Source organism: Sceloporus occidentalis, unplaced genomic scaffold, assembly GCF_023333645.1.
Source record: "Sceloporus occidentalis isolate IW3139 unplaced genomic scaffold, rSceOcc1.0.p SCAF_6, whole genome shotgun sequence".
In the NCBI taxonomy this organism is placed as follows: Eukaryota; Metazoa; Chordata; class Lepidosauria; order Squamata; family Phrynosomatidae; genus Sceloporus; species Sceloporus occidentalis.
Window position 1 is genome coordinate 5,273,421 of NW_028316986.1, and position 15,202 is coordinate 5,288,622.

General features: G+C 42.2%; 1 protein-coding gene across 2 annotated transcripts in view; it reads right to left on the reverse strand.

The window, feature by feature from the left end:
• LOC149310352 (kinesin-like protein KIF13B) overlaps window positions 1-15,202 on the reverse strand; it is a 198,115-nt gene that overhangs the window by 39,914 nt on the left and 142,999 nt on the right. For both annotated transcript variants that reach the window (XM_089528788.1, XM_089528787.1), the window contains exons 25-31: window positions 14,735-14,881; window positions 12,466-12,495; window positions 11,829-11,928; window positions 11,085-11,211; window positions 6,044-6,099; window positions 4,698-4,822; window positions 3,685-3,861 (exon numbers count right to left, since the gene is read on the reverse strand). In XM_089528788.1, the coding sequence (XP_089384914.1) occupies window positions 3,685-3,861; window positions 4,698-4,822; window positions 6,044-6,099; window positions 11,085-11,211; window positions 11,829-11,928; window positions 12,466-12,495; window positions 14,735-14,881 (762 nt within the window). The remainder of the gene's footprint in view (window positions 1-3,684; window positions 3,862-4,697; window positions 4,823-6,043; window positions 6,100-11,084; window positions 11,212-11,828; window positions 11,929-12,465; window positions 12,496-14,734; window positions 14,882-15,202) is intronic.

Sequence of the window (15,202 nt, forward strand, 5' to 3'; positions counted from 1 at the left end):
CCAAGGTTTGCTCCTCAGCAACCAATAATATGACCTGTGGCAGGAAGACTAAGGTAGATTCCTGCCTCAGATCTTGGAGAGCTGCCTGTCAGAGTAGGTTGCAAAGGGCTAGACAGAACAAGGGTCTGATGAAAGATAAGGCAGATACTGTCATCCTGGGGTGGGCAAAGCCTAACTCTGACCCAAAGAGGATCCCCAAAGCTGTTTTTATGGCCTCAATCCCTCAAAACCACCCAGAATCATGGTTCCACAGATTGCACTGTGGTACAACAATTCCTCCTTTAAATAAATTGTAGACACACAAACTGCCCCCTGCCACAGGGAATCCACAACACTCCATTTCCCAAACCGGAGAAAACAAATCAGAAATAAATTTGCTAACATCATACTGCCCTTATTTAAATTCAAAGAGTGATTGCATCTAGAATAATGTGCATTGTTCTGGTCATCATTCCTGAGAAACCTGGAACGGTGCAGGAAAGGGCAACCAAAATTGGTAAAGGAGTTGCAGCAACTGCCCAATGAGGCAAGGTCACAGTATGGGAAAGCTAGGAAGGAACTAGGTAAGATCCACAAGTGTAAAGATGTGAAAGTTGAACACCGAAGAGAGCTAACTGGAAGAAAATCAACTAATTTGAAAGGCGGTGCTGTAGAAGAGATCTACAGATACTGTGGGCTGCTAAAAAGACAAATAAATGAGTCCTTGATCAAATCAAATCTGAACTCTACCCAGAAGGCAAGATGACTAAACTGAGACTGTCATACTTTGGGCATATGAGAAGACACAACTCACTAGAAAAGTCAGTAAGGTTTGTTAAGATAGAAATAAGGCAGTTGAAAAAGAAGAAGACCCCATTCCAAATGGACGGATTCAATCAAGGAATCCACAGCTGCTCTACGTCTACAAGAACTGAGCAAAGACGGTCAAAAATAGGGTGACATGGAGATTTCTCATTCATAGGGTTGCAATAACTCAAATCCAGCCTGACAGAAAATGACAGCTACAATGTGATGAGAGTATAAAATTATATACAGTGTGGAGAAAGCAGGTTGGGATAAAATTTTCTCTCTCTGTTAATAGCATGAGGACCCATGGGGGACATCTATGTAAGCTGAACAGAGGGAGATTGAAGAGATAGCAAAGGAAGTCTTTCTTCAAGACAGTGTGCAGCCAGACTGTGGAATTCATTGGCACACAATGAAGGCCACCAAACTGAATGGCTTTTGACAGAGAACTGGGAAAATTCAAGAGGAATGAATAGCTTCTACAGGCATCCTCAGCTTTTGGATACCTTGCTTTTTGATATCTCACTGTTTTGACAGATCTAAATTACAGTAGAACCTTGCTATCTGCTTGGTTTGGTTCCAGGACTCTCTGTGGATACCAAATCCATGAATGTTCAAGTCCTGTTAAATACAAATAACAGTAAAATGGTGTCCTTATATAAAATGGCAAAAATCAAAGTTTGCTCCCTGGATAAAGGAACTGAGAGCAGACTGTACAGCCATGTACCACGCTTTCGACCCTCAGTCCACTCTTTCAACCACACACTGCTGCTTTTTTTCCTCTCAGCTGATTTGGCATGATGGTTTTCTTTTCTCTCAGTCAACTTGACGCCATCTAGTCTTCAGTCTTGCATTTGCAAGCTTTAAAAAATTCCACTTTTTGACAATCTTCTGATCCCTAACCTGTTAGATAAGCAGATGCTTGCTGTAGTTAGGATAGCTATATTTCACCCCAGTAGCAGAAACATTGAGGGTCAGTGTGGTGTTAATCTTCGAGCACTGGACTAGGTCACTGTTAGACTAGGGTTCCTGTCCCTATTCAGCCATGGAAACCACAATAATATATTTTTTAACACATGTACTTTGCAGAGATGGAAGTTCCCCATGCCTCATCATTATAACCACAGCCAGCCTCAGAAATTATCCCCTTAAAATAGCACATATTTGGAGATAGCAATCATCTGAATTCACCGCCAAGATCTTTCTGACCCACCCTCTTGCCAAAAACCACTGCAGGGCAGAAATAAGCAATGGGAGAAAAAGCAACACAGACACAGGCACCATCTGGGGGCAGTGACATCAACAACAGTCTCGGCATACAGCAACAGAAAACGATCCCATCACAAATGTCATGAAAAAATACTGACCACATCGGATGATGAGAAAAGGCATGATCTGGATTTACTAAAGCATATTTTGCAAACATGCAGAAAAGCTCATGAAGGGTACCACCCATCAACCACTGCCGGTTCAAGGCCCCAGGGGAATGAAATAGCTATTCCAGCAGCAAACAATGCTAAGAGCACAAACAATCTTCAATACTCCTGCTTCTTACGCACAGTGAAGGAGTGCAGAGGGCAAAGGTGTTTGCCAAGATGTTGCAGTGGCAATCGTTCCTACCCCCACCTGGAGCCTTTATGCAGCTTTCTAGCGACTGCCATGGAGTCAGGAGCAAGGAAGAGTGAGAGAGAAGGAAAAGAAAAGAGGAATCAATAAAGGAGAAGGGTTGGTCAACAAGGATGCTCCAAGCTGGAGTCCTACAGCCTATCAGTGATGGGGGGAACCAGTGCATTCCCCATTTTCTAGTTGCATTTACATGCAGGACCTGGGAAAAAAAGAAGGAAAAATTACAAACCAAAAGCCAACAGCAAAGTTACTTAAAGTGTTGTCACTGAAGACGCTAAACCAAAAGGCAGCCATTTCTTTTGATATAGCTGTTGCTAAGAGAAAGGAAAGCTTTCTTTTTAAATCTAGCCCCAAAGCTGTGAACAGACAGCATGATCTTGGACAAGCCATAAGGTCAGAACCACAGTGATTGATCTTTAATCAGGTATTTTGTGCATTTTGGTTGGCTGATTAAAGGTATCACTGTTTTGTGGATTTAGGATGTTACTGTACTTTGCTATATTGCCAACACAGTTACCCCTCAATATGTGTCTTTAAACACTGGGTGATTGCAAACGGTGACTACGATCAGACATTCCACTATATGCAGCTCTAGAACGTTATTTACTTTACGTTTTTGAAAGTAACACACTGGTGTTGGTCGTTATTTTTTAAACTAGAAGCACATGGCCTTCCAGATGTTGCTGGACTACACCACCCTGCATCCCTCACCACTAGCTATGCTGGCCAGGGCTGATGGGATTTGTGATCCAACTATGACTGTAGGACCACTCTATTCCCATTTCTGTTTCAAGGGATGTTACTTTACTTTTACTCTGCAAGTAACATGCTAGCAATGCATTGCTAATGTCTTACTTTTCTGTTATTGGTAGTTGATAAAATTATACTTTAAAAAACAGAAAAATCGTCCTTCTCAATGACGTTTTAGAAATAACAAACAGACATTATTTCTTCTGCTAAAAAAAGCAAAGCTGCTGCAGGCTGTCACATTATGACAGAAAGGTAATGTCAATATGCGGTGGCCCACTACTAAATAAATAAATATAGTGGATAAGTTCATGAAGAATATCAGCAGCTGTAGGCCACCACTGCTTAGACCTCTATGTTCAGAGGCAATATACCTCTAACTATCACATGCACAGGAAAAGCAGGAAGAGAGCAAGCCAGTCAATGTTGTGTATCTGCAATAATAAAGAGGAATCTGGCCTACAAACAGACCTCATGTGATCCACGCAATGGGTTCTTGCCATCTACTGTTTTGAAGACACTCACCTGCTTGCCATAGACGTTGACACAGATGCGTTTACGAAGCACGAGCTGCATTTCGGCAGGGTGGCTGAGTTGAACCGTCACCCGAACAATAAGGTAGACTCTCTGCTCTCCTGTTGTTCCTTTGCTGAGCTGTGAGCAGTTGTGAACAGTGGAATCCCAGGACGCTTCAGCCTTTGCCTAAAAAATGGTTGCCAACAACAAAGGTAAGAAACAGTTGAGCTATAAATGTTTCACCATGATGAGACTTTGCATTTCTGTGCTCATAGGAAGACAAGAAATCTAGTGTACCTTGAAAGTGGAGGCTTCACATCTACCAAACCTCAAAATGCTTCTGCTCAGAAAACAGCAATGGCACTATATGATAATCACACCTGTGTGCGGTTCTATAAATCTACTGGCCTCCTGTTTGTTATTCCCAACTAGAGTAGACTTTTTCAATCAACTGTTGAATGATGAGCCAACACATATAGGCTTCACATCTATCAAACCTTGAAATGCTTCTGCACAGAAAACAGCAAGTGCACGGGTATGGTAATCACACCTGTGTGTGTGGGTCTATGAATTTATTCATACTCAAGGCTGGCATCGTGTTTGCTATTCCCATCTAGAGTAAAGCTTCTTAATCAACTGTTGAATGGTGAGTCAAGACATAGAGAAACCCCACTGACTGAATGAGTCTACTCCATTCAGGGCTAACAACAGGATTGGGGCTTGAGAATCCAATGGAGAATCCTGCTCCATGCTAGCAATGGACTGAGGGTGCATCTACATTGTAGAAATAATGCAGTTTGACACCACTTTAAGTGTTGTAGCCCCATCCTAGGGAATAACAGGATTTGTAGTTTTACAAGGTCTTTAGCCTTCTATGCCAAAGAATGCTGATGCCTCACAAACTACAAATACCAGGATGGGGAGCCACAGTAGTCAAAGTGGTATGAAACTGCATTATTTCTACAGTGTAGCTGTATCCTAAGTGCCTTACCACAACTGCAAAGTCCCCATCTCTGTTTTACCTCACTCTCATGGTGCCTGACAATCTGAAGTTCAAAAAATTCATCTTCATCTTCAGCAATCAGGGTGGCATCCCAGCCACCAGCTTCTGCCTCATCAAGGTTGTCCTGAGAGCTGAAGTCATCTGCTGCAGAAGGGCAGGAGGGAGAGAAAGGGAAGACGGGAAGAGAGAGAAAACCAATGAGTAATTTCAGTTCAGGACAGGGACAACTTAAATGGAAAACTGACAAGGCAGGCCTCTTTAGTGACTGCACAAATAGGAAAATACAAGCAATGGCTTGGGATGCTGATAACTGAAGGCGAGCGTGCTGCTTATTTTTCCAAATCAGATGGGGCCAGGTGTGTTCAGGGTAGAATGGTGGTTTTAGAAGGAACAGCCACACATATAGCCTACACAGCCCTGTGACACAGGTCAGCTCTACTGAGGCTGGGCACGTGGAAATCTCTTCTTACACCGAAGAGCCACCCAAGAGTTCAAGGTGAAAAGACAGAAAGGGAATGCTAACCAGCATCCCAATCTCGAGATGAAGGTGGGGAATCACAACACATGACCTATAGCCACCATAGCATAGCAGTATGAGTGTTGGGCTACGACTCTGGAGACCAGGGTTCAAATCCCAGATCAGCCGTGGAAACCCACCAGGTGACCTAGTGCAAGTCACACACTTTCAGCCTCAGAAACCCCCGTGATATTACTTAGGGTTGCCATAAGCTGGAAACAGCTTGAACACACAAAACAGCAGCAACAACCAAAGTGAGCGTTTTCCATGCCATAGTATTACTGATTTCTATGTATGGTTGTGAGGGATGGACAGTGAAGAAAGCTGATAGGAAGAGTATCAACTGGTTTGAAATGTGGTGCTGGAGAAGAGTTTTACAGATACCGTGGACCGCTAAAAAGACAAATATATGGGTCCTAGAGCAAATCAAGCCAGAACTCTCCCTAGAAGCCAAGATGACTAAACTGAGGCTATCTTACTTTGGGCATATCACAAGATGATAATGCTTTGTAAAGTGGAAGGCAGTAGAAAAAAAGTGGATTTATTCAATCAAGGAAGTCGCAACCTTGAGTTTGCAAGACCTGATCAGGGAAGTGGATGACCAGGGATCTTGGAGGATCACCATAAAATGGAGTTGACTTAATAGAAAATAACAATAACCATTTACAACACAAATTCTCTGGAGGGATATGAGAAGGCAGATACAATGTAGTATTGTTTGCAGGACTTTTTGTCCACCAATATGCAACTCAGTATAAGAATCCTTTTCTATATTCCTTTCCTTGAGTTGTTTACATCTCTCCGTGGTATTTCTTATCTTACTTTTGACAGTTTGTATTGCAACTTACCATTTAAATCAAGGAAGATGACTGGGATGTGCGTCTCCATACCAGGCACAGGTGTCCTGTAAGAAAAACAAAGAGACATGGGCAACACTGGCATATCAATTCAGGCAGGTCTGATGCAGGACACATAATATGCAATCCACAGCAACTGTCTATTACAGCCAGTTCCCATCCAAGTCTAGGTCAAGGCAATGATAACCTTGGTGAATGCGGCTTTATTTTAATTCACTGTTTTATACACAGAGGACAGCCAGTACTTTCCAGATCAGTGTTTATCCAAAGCTACATCCTCAGTAGGAGCACAAGTTTTTCAACAGGTCTTAGTCTGACCTCAAATGTTAAATCATGTCCATGTTAAGTAAATATTAAATAACTTCTGCTAATGGAGTTTAAACCTCACTGGCCTTCAGAGACAATGGCTGCTTCCACACTGAAGAATGAATGCAGTTTGACACTGCTTTAACTGTCATGTCCCCATCCTACTGAATCCTGGTATTTGTAGTTTGATGTGGCACCAATTCAGAGCCCTGAAAAAGATATCCTTTCGGACTTCAACTCCCACTATTCCCTAGTTGGGTGATTCTGGGAATTGTAGTCCAAAATGTAACTTTTTCTCAACTTTGTCCCAATGCCACACAAATGTTAAACTCAATGGGTTGCAGGTAACAAATGACTCTAGTTTTCATAGCTACACGAAGAAGGGAAAGAATAGAAAAGTGTGCACTGGCAAACCACCTGCTCTAAGATTTCAGAGACTGTTGGCTCCTCCCTTTGCATGGGTTGATTTTAACGCAGTAGGGCATCTTCTCTTTGGTGCCATAAACAGCACTAGGATCCAAAATGCTCCTGTGCCCATGGGGGTTAGGTCCAGAAGTATCATGACCAAAGGCATTAAAAGGATGTGAGGGGCAGGTACAATAACCCATACATCTGAGGGCAGAGTTGCTGGGTGAAATAAGGAATAGGGCTTCTGCTCCTTTCATGGTTGTGCAGAAGAGGGAGCATCATGCTGTGTGCATGATAAGCAGGACATGTTGAAATTCCCTCTTCTACACAACCATGGAAGGGACAGGAGCCCTGTCCCTTACTTTATTTGACAACTCCATCTGAAGATCTCGTCATATATAATATTCTGCGATGTGGATGTTTGTTTATCATGGTCCCTGTAATAGGAGAGAATGACTATAACCAACTCTTTTTTGCAAAGATGTGCAACACACAAGTTTATTCGACAGGGAACCTCCCTGGTATCACTTAGCAAAAATAGGTTTGTATTTGGGTAACCTGCAGAACGGCCTTGAATCAACCTTCATATTGCTCAACAAAAATACTATGTTTACTCTATATGAAGAGAGCCAGCGTGACGAAGTGGTTTCTGTGTTGGACTAGGACACTGGGAGACCAGAGTTTGAATCTGTGCTCAGCCACAGAAACCCACTTGGGCAACTCACATGTTCTCAGTCTTAGAGGAAGGTCATGGCAAAACACCTCTGAAGAAATTCTGCCAAGAAACCCCCCATTCTAGGTTTGCCTTAGGGCCACCGTAAATCACAAATGACTTGAAGACACACACTAGGACTAGGACTTAATTCCCAGCTCAGCCATGAAATCCTTTCAGGTGACTTGGACAAATCACACATTCTCAGCCTCAGAGGAAAGCTATAGCAGACCTTTTCCAAAAAAATCTTGCCAAGAAAATTGAGTCAGCGTGGTATAGTGGCTTGAGTGTTGGACGGACATCAGGGTTCAAATTCCCACTCAGCCATGGAACCCACTGGGTGACTGTGGGCAAGTCACACTCTCTCAGCCTCAAGAGGAAGACAAGAGCAAACTTCCACTGAATAAAACTTGCCAAGAAGACCTAAGATGGGGCCTTTGTAAGTCAAAGTCAATTTGAAAGCACACAAGTTGTAGAGAACCAATTTGGAGTAGTGGTTTGAATATCAGACTAGAAATCTGGGACACCAGGGTTGGAATCCCCATTCAGCCATGGAAACCCATTGGGTGACCTTGTACAAGTTACACTGTCTCAGCCTCAGAGGAAGGCCATGCAAAACCCCTCTGAAAAAATTCTGTCAAGCAGATCCCCATGATATGTTTGCCTTGGAGTTGCTGTAAGCCAGAAATTATTTGAAGGCACACAAGAACGATACTCTATCTCTATCTGTCTGCCTCTCTGTCTCTCTCTCTCTCATACACAATCTGTCTTTCTTTCTCTTTTGCCCAAGGTCACCCAGTGGGCTTCCATGGCTGACTGGGGAATCGAACCCTGGTCCCCATATACCCATATACCCTCTGCCTTTAGCTCAGGATCACCTAATAATGTCCTGAACGATGGTTCACTGACAGTGGCACAGGTGATTCTGATGCCAATGCAATAGTGAATTCATTCCAGGTTTTAATGTGAATTTTAAAGGAGTGACCCAACATGCTGAACTCGTTTCAGGGAAACTGGCCATTTCACTGTTTTTTTTCTGGGTATTTTTCTGGCCCCCATCCCCTCCAAATTTAGTATTAAGCATAGCCTTTCCTGGCTTCCTATCCATTCATTGCAGCCCTTGTGACCCAGCAATTGGTAGTTGGTCACGTTTGATTCTATTACCAATGTTCTGAATGAAAGAGTTTGTGGCGTATTTGCTGATTCAAGAGAACTCAGCGACGTGTAGCCCGGAATCCAGCACAATGTTCCGACTGAGGCAGCATCATTACAAAGAAGCAGCCTTTTAAGTGAATGAACCAGGCAATTAACATTAACATTTTTTCTTTTAAATCAGCTAAAGTGCAGTAGCAATAAATATTGATTTCCATTCCTACAGAAGATCATAATTAAACATTGGTTAATAATTCTGTTCTTTAAGTAGAGAGCACTGAGATGCTTTTGGAATATTGTTCCTAAGTAAAATTACTCAAATATCTTCAGCTTTCGAGACTTTGGATCTTATTGCCCTCAGCCACAATTTACTTCCATACCTGCCTTGTTCTGGCTGGTGTTTCAAAACCACACCTGGCAAACAGTCTCAGAAGAAACTGAGAAAGCAAAAACAGAATTGTCCCACACGTTCATCCCCCATCATTCTTTCTCTTATGGAGTGGCAGGCAACATCTAGTGTTCTCTCTAGACTGGGGTGGGCAATGGTGAGGAGGGGGACAGGGGTTCAGCCCCAAATTACTCTCCCCCCCAAGCAAGCCAATCACTGATGTTGGGGGTGCAGCACAAGCTAGCAAAGTCACTTTTGGCCACCAATTTTTGCATTTCTTGGCTAATTTTTGATCATTTTTAGAGATTTTGGAAGTATTGGGGGTGAATGAAAGTACTATACAGTGGTGCCCCGGGTTACGAAATTAATTCGTTCCGGGGCGCCGTTCGTAACCCGAAAAGCCTTCGTAAGCCGGATCGCCATAGGCGCTAATGGGGAAAAGCCGCGTTTCGTGCGAAAAAGCCGAAAAAAGCACCAAAATTTTTTTTCGGAACCCGAATAAACATTCGGAACCCGGAACAATTATTTCCTATGGGATTTTTTCGTATCCCGGAAATTTCGTAACCTGGGTATTTCGTATCCCGGGGTACCACTGTATTTGTGAATGGTTTGGGGCTTGCCCCAAAATCATCCCAGGAGGCAAGTTTGGGAGGTCCTTGTAGGGACTTCAGTGACCATAAAAGTGGGACTTGGGGGCTGCATGTTGCCCATGGATGGCACTTTCCCCATTATTGCTCTAGATATTTCAGGGCTGCAGCTCCCATCATCCTTCACTGTCGGCTAGGTCAGCTAGGGCTGATGGCACTGTCCATGCAAAAGCCTCTGAAAGATGGCACTTTAATCAGTTTTAACCCAACACAAAATGTTGCATATTTCTGCAGTGAAAGATGTTTATGTAAAATGTTGTGCTTATAACTCACTTCTGTTTCTCAGTGTGTTAAGCCTTCTCTCTCCTGGGCACCTACAAATTTCTCTGCCATGGAAATCCACATCACACAATTTCAGCAGAGACAGACAAGATATATATTGCAACAAATACTCCTCAGAGACTATTTATGGCCAGACTTGAGAAGTATAATATCAAGTCCCTGCTAGCTTGCTTCACGCACGTCAGTAAGCTCAGTGGTAGAAATCATACATTCTTCCAGATGTTGTTGCTGGGTGTCTTCAAGCCAAATCTGACTTGTAGCCACACTTTCCTATGGTCCTTTATTCAGAGGAGGTTTGTCACTGCCTTCCTTTGAAGCTGGGAAAATGTGACTTGCCCAAGGTCACACAGTGGGTTTCCATAGTTGAATGGGGACTTAAACCCAGATCTTGCAGAGTCTTAGACCCACACTCAAAACACTCTTCTCAGCCCTGTTTCTTCTTGTCTCCCCATTCATATATTTTTGAAGTTATTAGTATGTGCCTTCAAGTCATCTCTGACTTATGGTAACCCAACAGCAGGATTTTCTTTGTCGAGATTCAGATCTTTGTTTGCTACTATTTTCCTCTAAGACAAAGAGAATGTGATTTGAAACCTATACGGTAGGTCTCTATAGCTGAACAGGAATATGGGTACTGGTCTCCTGAAGTACTAGTCCAATACTCTAACCACTACACAGCACTAGCTGTTTTTACCGTAGCTGCTCCAAAACTATGGCACAGTCTCCGGGAGGAGATCCATCTTACTACCTCCCTGGAGGCTTTCAGGAAGGCAGTTGAGACGGATCTCTTCCAGAGAGCTTATCCACCTGATCTCCTATAAGAAATACTGTTCCACCTCTTTGACCTAGATTGAAAGATCTTCTCCACCTCGCTCCTGATAGGATTGTTCGAATTGTTAATTATTTTGTATTTTATTGTATTTTACTATTGTATTTTATTGTTGTGATTAGTGTTTGTATATTGTCTATTGAAACTGGGTTGTAATCCCGCCTCGATCCATCTGGGATCCACGGCCTCGATCCACCTGGGAGAGGTGGGGAAATATTATTTATTTATTTATTTATTACTATGGGCAACATCATCTGAAGGACCCCTTTTCTATGGCATTATCACTGCAGTTTTACTCTGGTTCTTACCACTCAGCAGGGGCTCCAGGGATGCCGCTGCCAGCAGAAGGCACCATTACAGCATTCCTCTCTTCTGTAAGAGTCAACCTCATCTCTAGCAGCTGAGCTTCTCGGTCTGCGTCATCTTCTGTTTTGTCTGGAAAGAGGTCAGCCGAGTTTTACTTTCTATTACAATTCCAAAACACATGTTTCAAACTCTGTGCTACAAGGATGAGGAAACCCATTCAACCTAAGGACTGTATTCAGTTCCAACAAAATTCTCAAAGGCCAGAGGTTATAAATGCCAGTGAATTTTAGTTTAAAATTCTAAGGTCTATAACTAAGCCTTAGGAGGGGTCTTTCAGCTTCTTTGAGAAGTGGAGAAATATATGAATGCTGGGAAACTTTTAATGGAATTACAAGGAAGAGGTTATGCTCATCTGAAGAACCCAAGACAGCCAGATGATGACTTCAGAAGGGTCAGATTTGGCTCCAGGGTGTCATATTCCTGAAACCTGTTGTAAGAAAATGATCCCTGCAAAACTGAATGAAAGTTGGAACTTGGGAAGTATTTGAGCTCAACCACTCACTTGAAATATGGGGCACAAATACTGGTGTGCAGAATCTATTTGGTGGGGGTCAGTGGGCCACATTCCCATCCACCAACCACCCCCTCCCCATTCCTCTGGATTTTTTTTTAAAATAAGCACCATATGTTACTTTCTTAACAATTTTGACAACCTTTTGCAAGTAACTAAGAGGCTAGCCTCTTACCTGGCTTTCCCACAAGTTTTTGTAACTGCTGATCCAGATACTCTTGACGTTTTGTAAGCACATTCAGCCATTTCCGACGCAGCCTCTCCAAGTCTCTGTCCTATGAAGAATGAAGACATGTTTCTCTTCACAAGATTAAGTAGTGGTTTCTGAACATACACTGTAAAGTAGGATTCTAAGCCTCTCTGCATGGAAAGATTTCAAAGGCCAGTGAGACAGCCTCTGGAAGTGATGGGGAAAGGTCATATACTGATGTGACATTTTTGTTTTATCACAGAGTAAGATCCAAAACTTGAAAGTTTTACTTTTATATCCTACAGATCCTAGACTCTCCAGCCAGCAATTTGTCCATGCCAGCCATATCTTGGGAGGTGATGGTGGTAGAGATATTCACAGTTTTTCCATTTTCATGGGGGTCCTGCATTCCTAACCCCTGCAAAAGTGGAGGGCCAACTGTTTATTTTATTCTGGATGATTTTAATGTGTAATGGTTGTATTAATCTTATGTTTATACGTTTTAACAAGTGTGTTCACTGGGTCAGTTATATATTGTATTTTAATCTATGTTGTACCCTACATCTAGCCTGGGGAAGAGGAGAGGAGAACAAGAAGTAAAGAAATAAATGGATATATTTACCTGGTAGCTGTCCATGTCATCATCTTCTTCCTAGGAAATAAAAACCATGAAAATTCAATTGTCTCCCTTAAAAAAATGTTTAAAGCACTTCTATCTCATCTTTTATCATGGGAACTCAAGGAAGCAAACAATATAAACCTTAAGTTGCATTTCCAGATAAATACCATAAATAACTTAATCAAGATAAAAACATAACAAACAAAGCAACAGGTTAAATCACTTAAATGCTGCAAAAAATTAAAGCCATGCACCTATACACTTTGAAATTAAGGAGTCCCTGAAGGCTTTAATAAAGACCTATGTTTTGGCTTTAAGTTAGAAAAAAAACTTCTGTTGGTGTCCATCAGACCTCCAAGGGAAGGGCACTTCACATTCAGGAAGCCGCATTGCTCCCATTAAGGGGATACGTATGAGGGTCCCTCCTGCAGACTTCAATTCAGAATAGATCTTCCAGTTAAGTGTGCACCAATTATGAATACATTATGTCTAGTGGGACCACAATTAGTTAATAGCAGCTCATTAAAACACATATACACCCAGACACACTGTAATGAGTTACTTTTTAAAAAGTAACTTTCCAAGCTCTGGTCCAGCCTGTGTACATAGTGCACCCTCAAATTTTGAGACCATGCCTTATGTTGATGTGATCAAATAGGTCCGTCTGTCAATACTACATTTTTTGCAAGAAACACACTTTTTTAGGCACAAATGAAATTTTCACAAAATGTTATAAAATATGAAAAATGCTTCAGGGGCTGGCCATTCTGTCAGTGAGGTGTCTCAGTGTGTCAAGGCACCCTCTGCCATCCAAAATGACGGTTTGATTTCGGACCCCTCCCCAAGCCAAAAACTACAGAACCTTGAGTCTTGCTGGTTTTAATGGTGGCATGCAAGCACTGCCATTCGCAGATATTCCAATCCGTGGATGGCAAGTCCACGGTTGGGGAGTTTCAACTGTATAGGTATTCTTTACATCCTGACTCTTTCAAAAGTTCTAGTTTTGACCTATAAAGCCCTGTGTGGTTATCTGAAAGGATCATATTCTCCCCAGCGGATCTGCCTTTTTCTGGGTCAGCCAGAAAAATCAGCAGTAGCAGAACACATTATAAACCATCCTGGGTACAAAATGCTGTTTGAAAACACTGAAATTCTGGACCATGCCAACCACTATCAGGTCAGAATGCACAGGGAAACCATTGAAATCAACAAACACTTGGACAGCTTCAACAGGAAAGAAGAAACACACTCTTCCAGGTTTAGCATTCTCTGAAGATGCCAGCCACAGATGTTGGCAAAACATCAGGAATAAACTCTTATAGAACATGGCCACATAGCCTGAAAAACCCACAAAAAACTAAGGATCTGCCTGTGTTTTGAGATTTGCTGGGGAGGTCCTTCTCTCTGTTCCACCACCCATAATGGTACATATGATGGGAATATGGGACACATGGCTGCCCCAAGACTGTGGAATTCCCTTCCCTGGAGGGATTAGACTGGTAACCTTCCTATTCTCTTTCTGCAAAGAGATGTAGAAGACCTTTCTGTTTTGACAGTTCTTGGAATACTGGCTGTGCAAGGCTTGTCCTGCATTAAACTATGCACTGGACTTATGCTTTGTTGTTGCTGTGTGCCTTCAAGTCGTTTCAGACTTATGGTGACCCTAAGATGTCACTTCTTTTTTTTTGACAGGCTGCTCGCATTCAGCAACTACTTTGCAGTTAAATACTACAATATAATCCTCACATGTCTTATAGGCCTTTTGCCATTGCCTTCCTGAGGCTAAGTAAATAAATAAATTATTATATATATTATATATAAGAGAGTGTGGGAATCAAATCCTGGTCTCTAGAGTTGTAGTCCAACACTCAAAGCACTATGCCATGCTGACTAGTTTTATTTTGGGGGGCACTTAGCCCGTTTTTAAGTTTTGTATTTTGTGAATTTTTAACTATGTGTTTTTTAATCTGTTGGAAGTTGCTTAATGTCCTGAACTAGGTAAAACATGACATAACATCAACTACAATTTTATCCCAAAAAAGAAGATTTTTAAAGTATGGAGGGATATCGGTATCTATGAAGTTTATTTGTCCCTCAAGAGCTATATTGTCTACTATGACTGGCAACTCCCCAAGGAAGGATGTCTTTCCCATCACTTGATCCTTTGCAAAGAATATAACCAGGGACCTTCTGCAAAGCAAAAATGTGTGAATAAAAATAATATTCTTTTCCCTCTCCTTGTAGTTAATGTAATAAATGAGGACTCTTTTACCTGATGATTCTCATGGCTTTTTGGTGACTTGATGTTTCTTATCTGAACGCAACCCACCCCAACAGACAGAATGGATTCTTCCATGAGAGGCAATGTCCCCGACTCTTGCACAGATTTCACTTCCACTTGAATTCGACGTGATTGTCCCTACAGAAGAAGAAAGTGTAAAGAACATGTTGGGAAAGGGGAAGGCTGGTAAAGGGACGACCTCTGCTGGCAACAGCTTGACAAGACAAGACTGCCTTGGAAATGCAGCATCTTCCCCATGTACTTTCAGTTTGTCATTCAAAGCCGTAACACCTTTCCCTTCAAAAGACTCATGGGAGGATTAAAAAAAGCGTCCTTTGCACTACGACTACCCTCCTTCTTTAAAAAAAAAAGTACTGTATATGTTTTAAGCTGCATCTACACTGCAGATTTAATGTAGTTTGATATCGCTTTAACTGAAATGCCTGAATGCTATGGAAT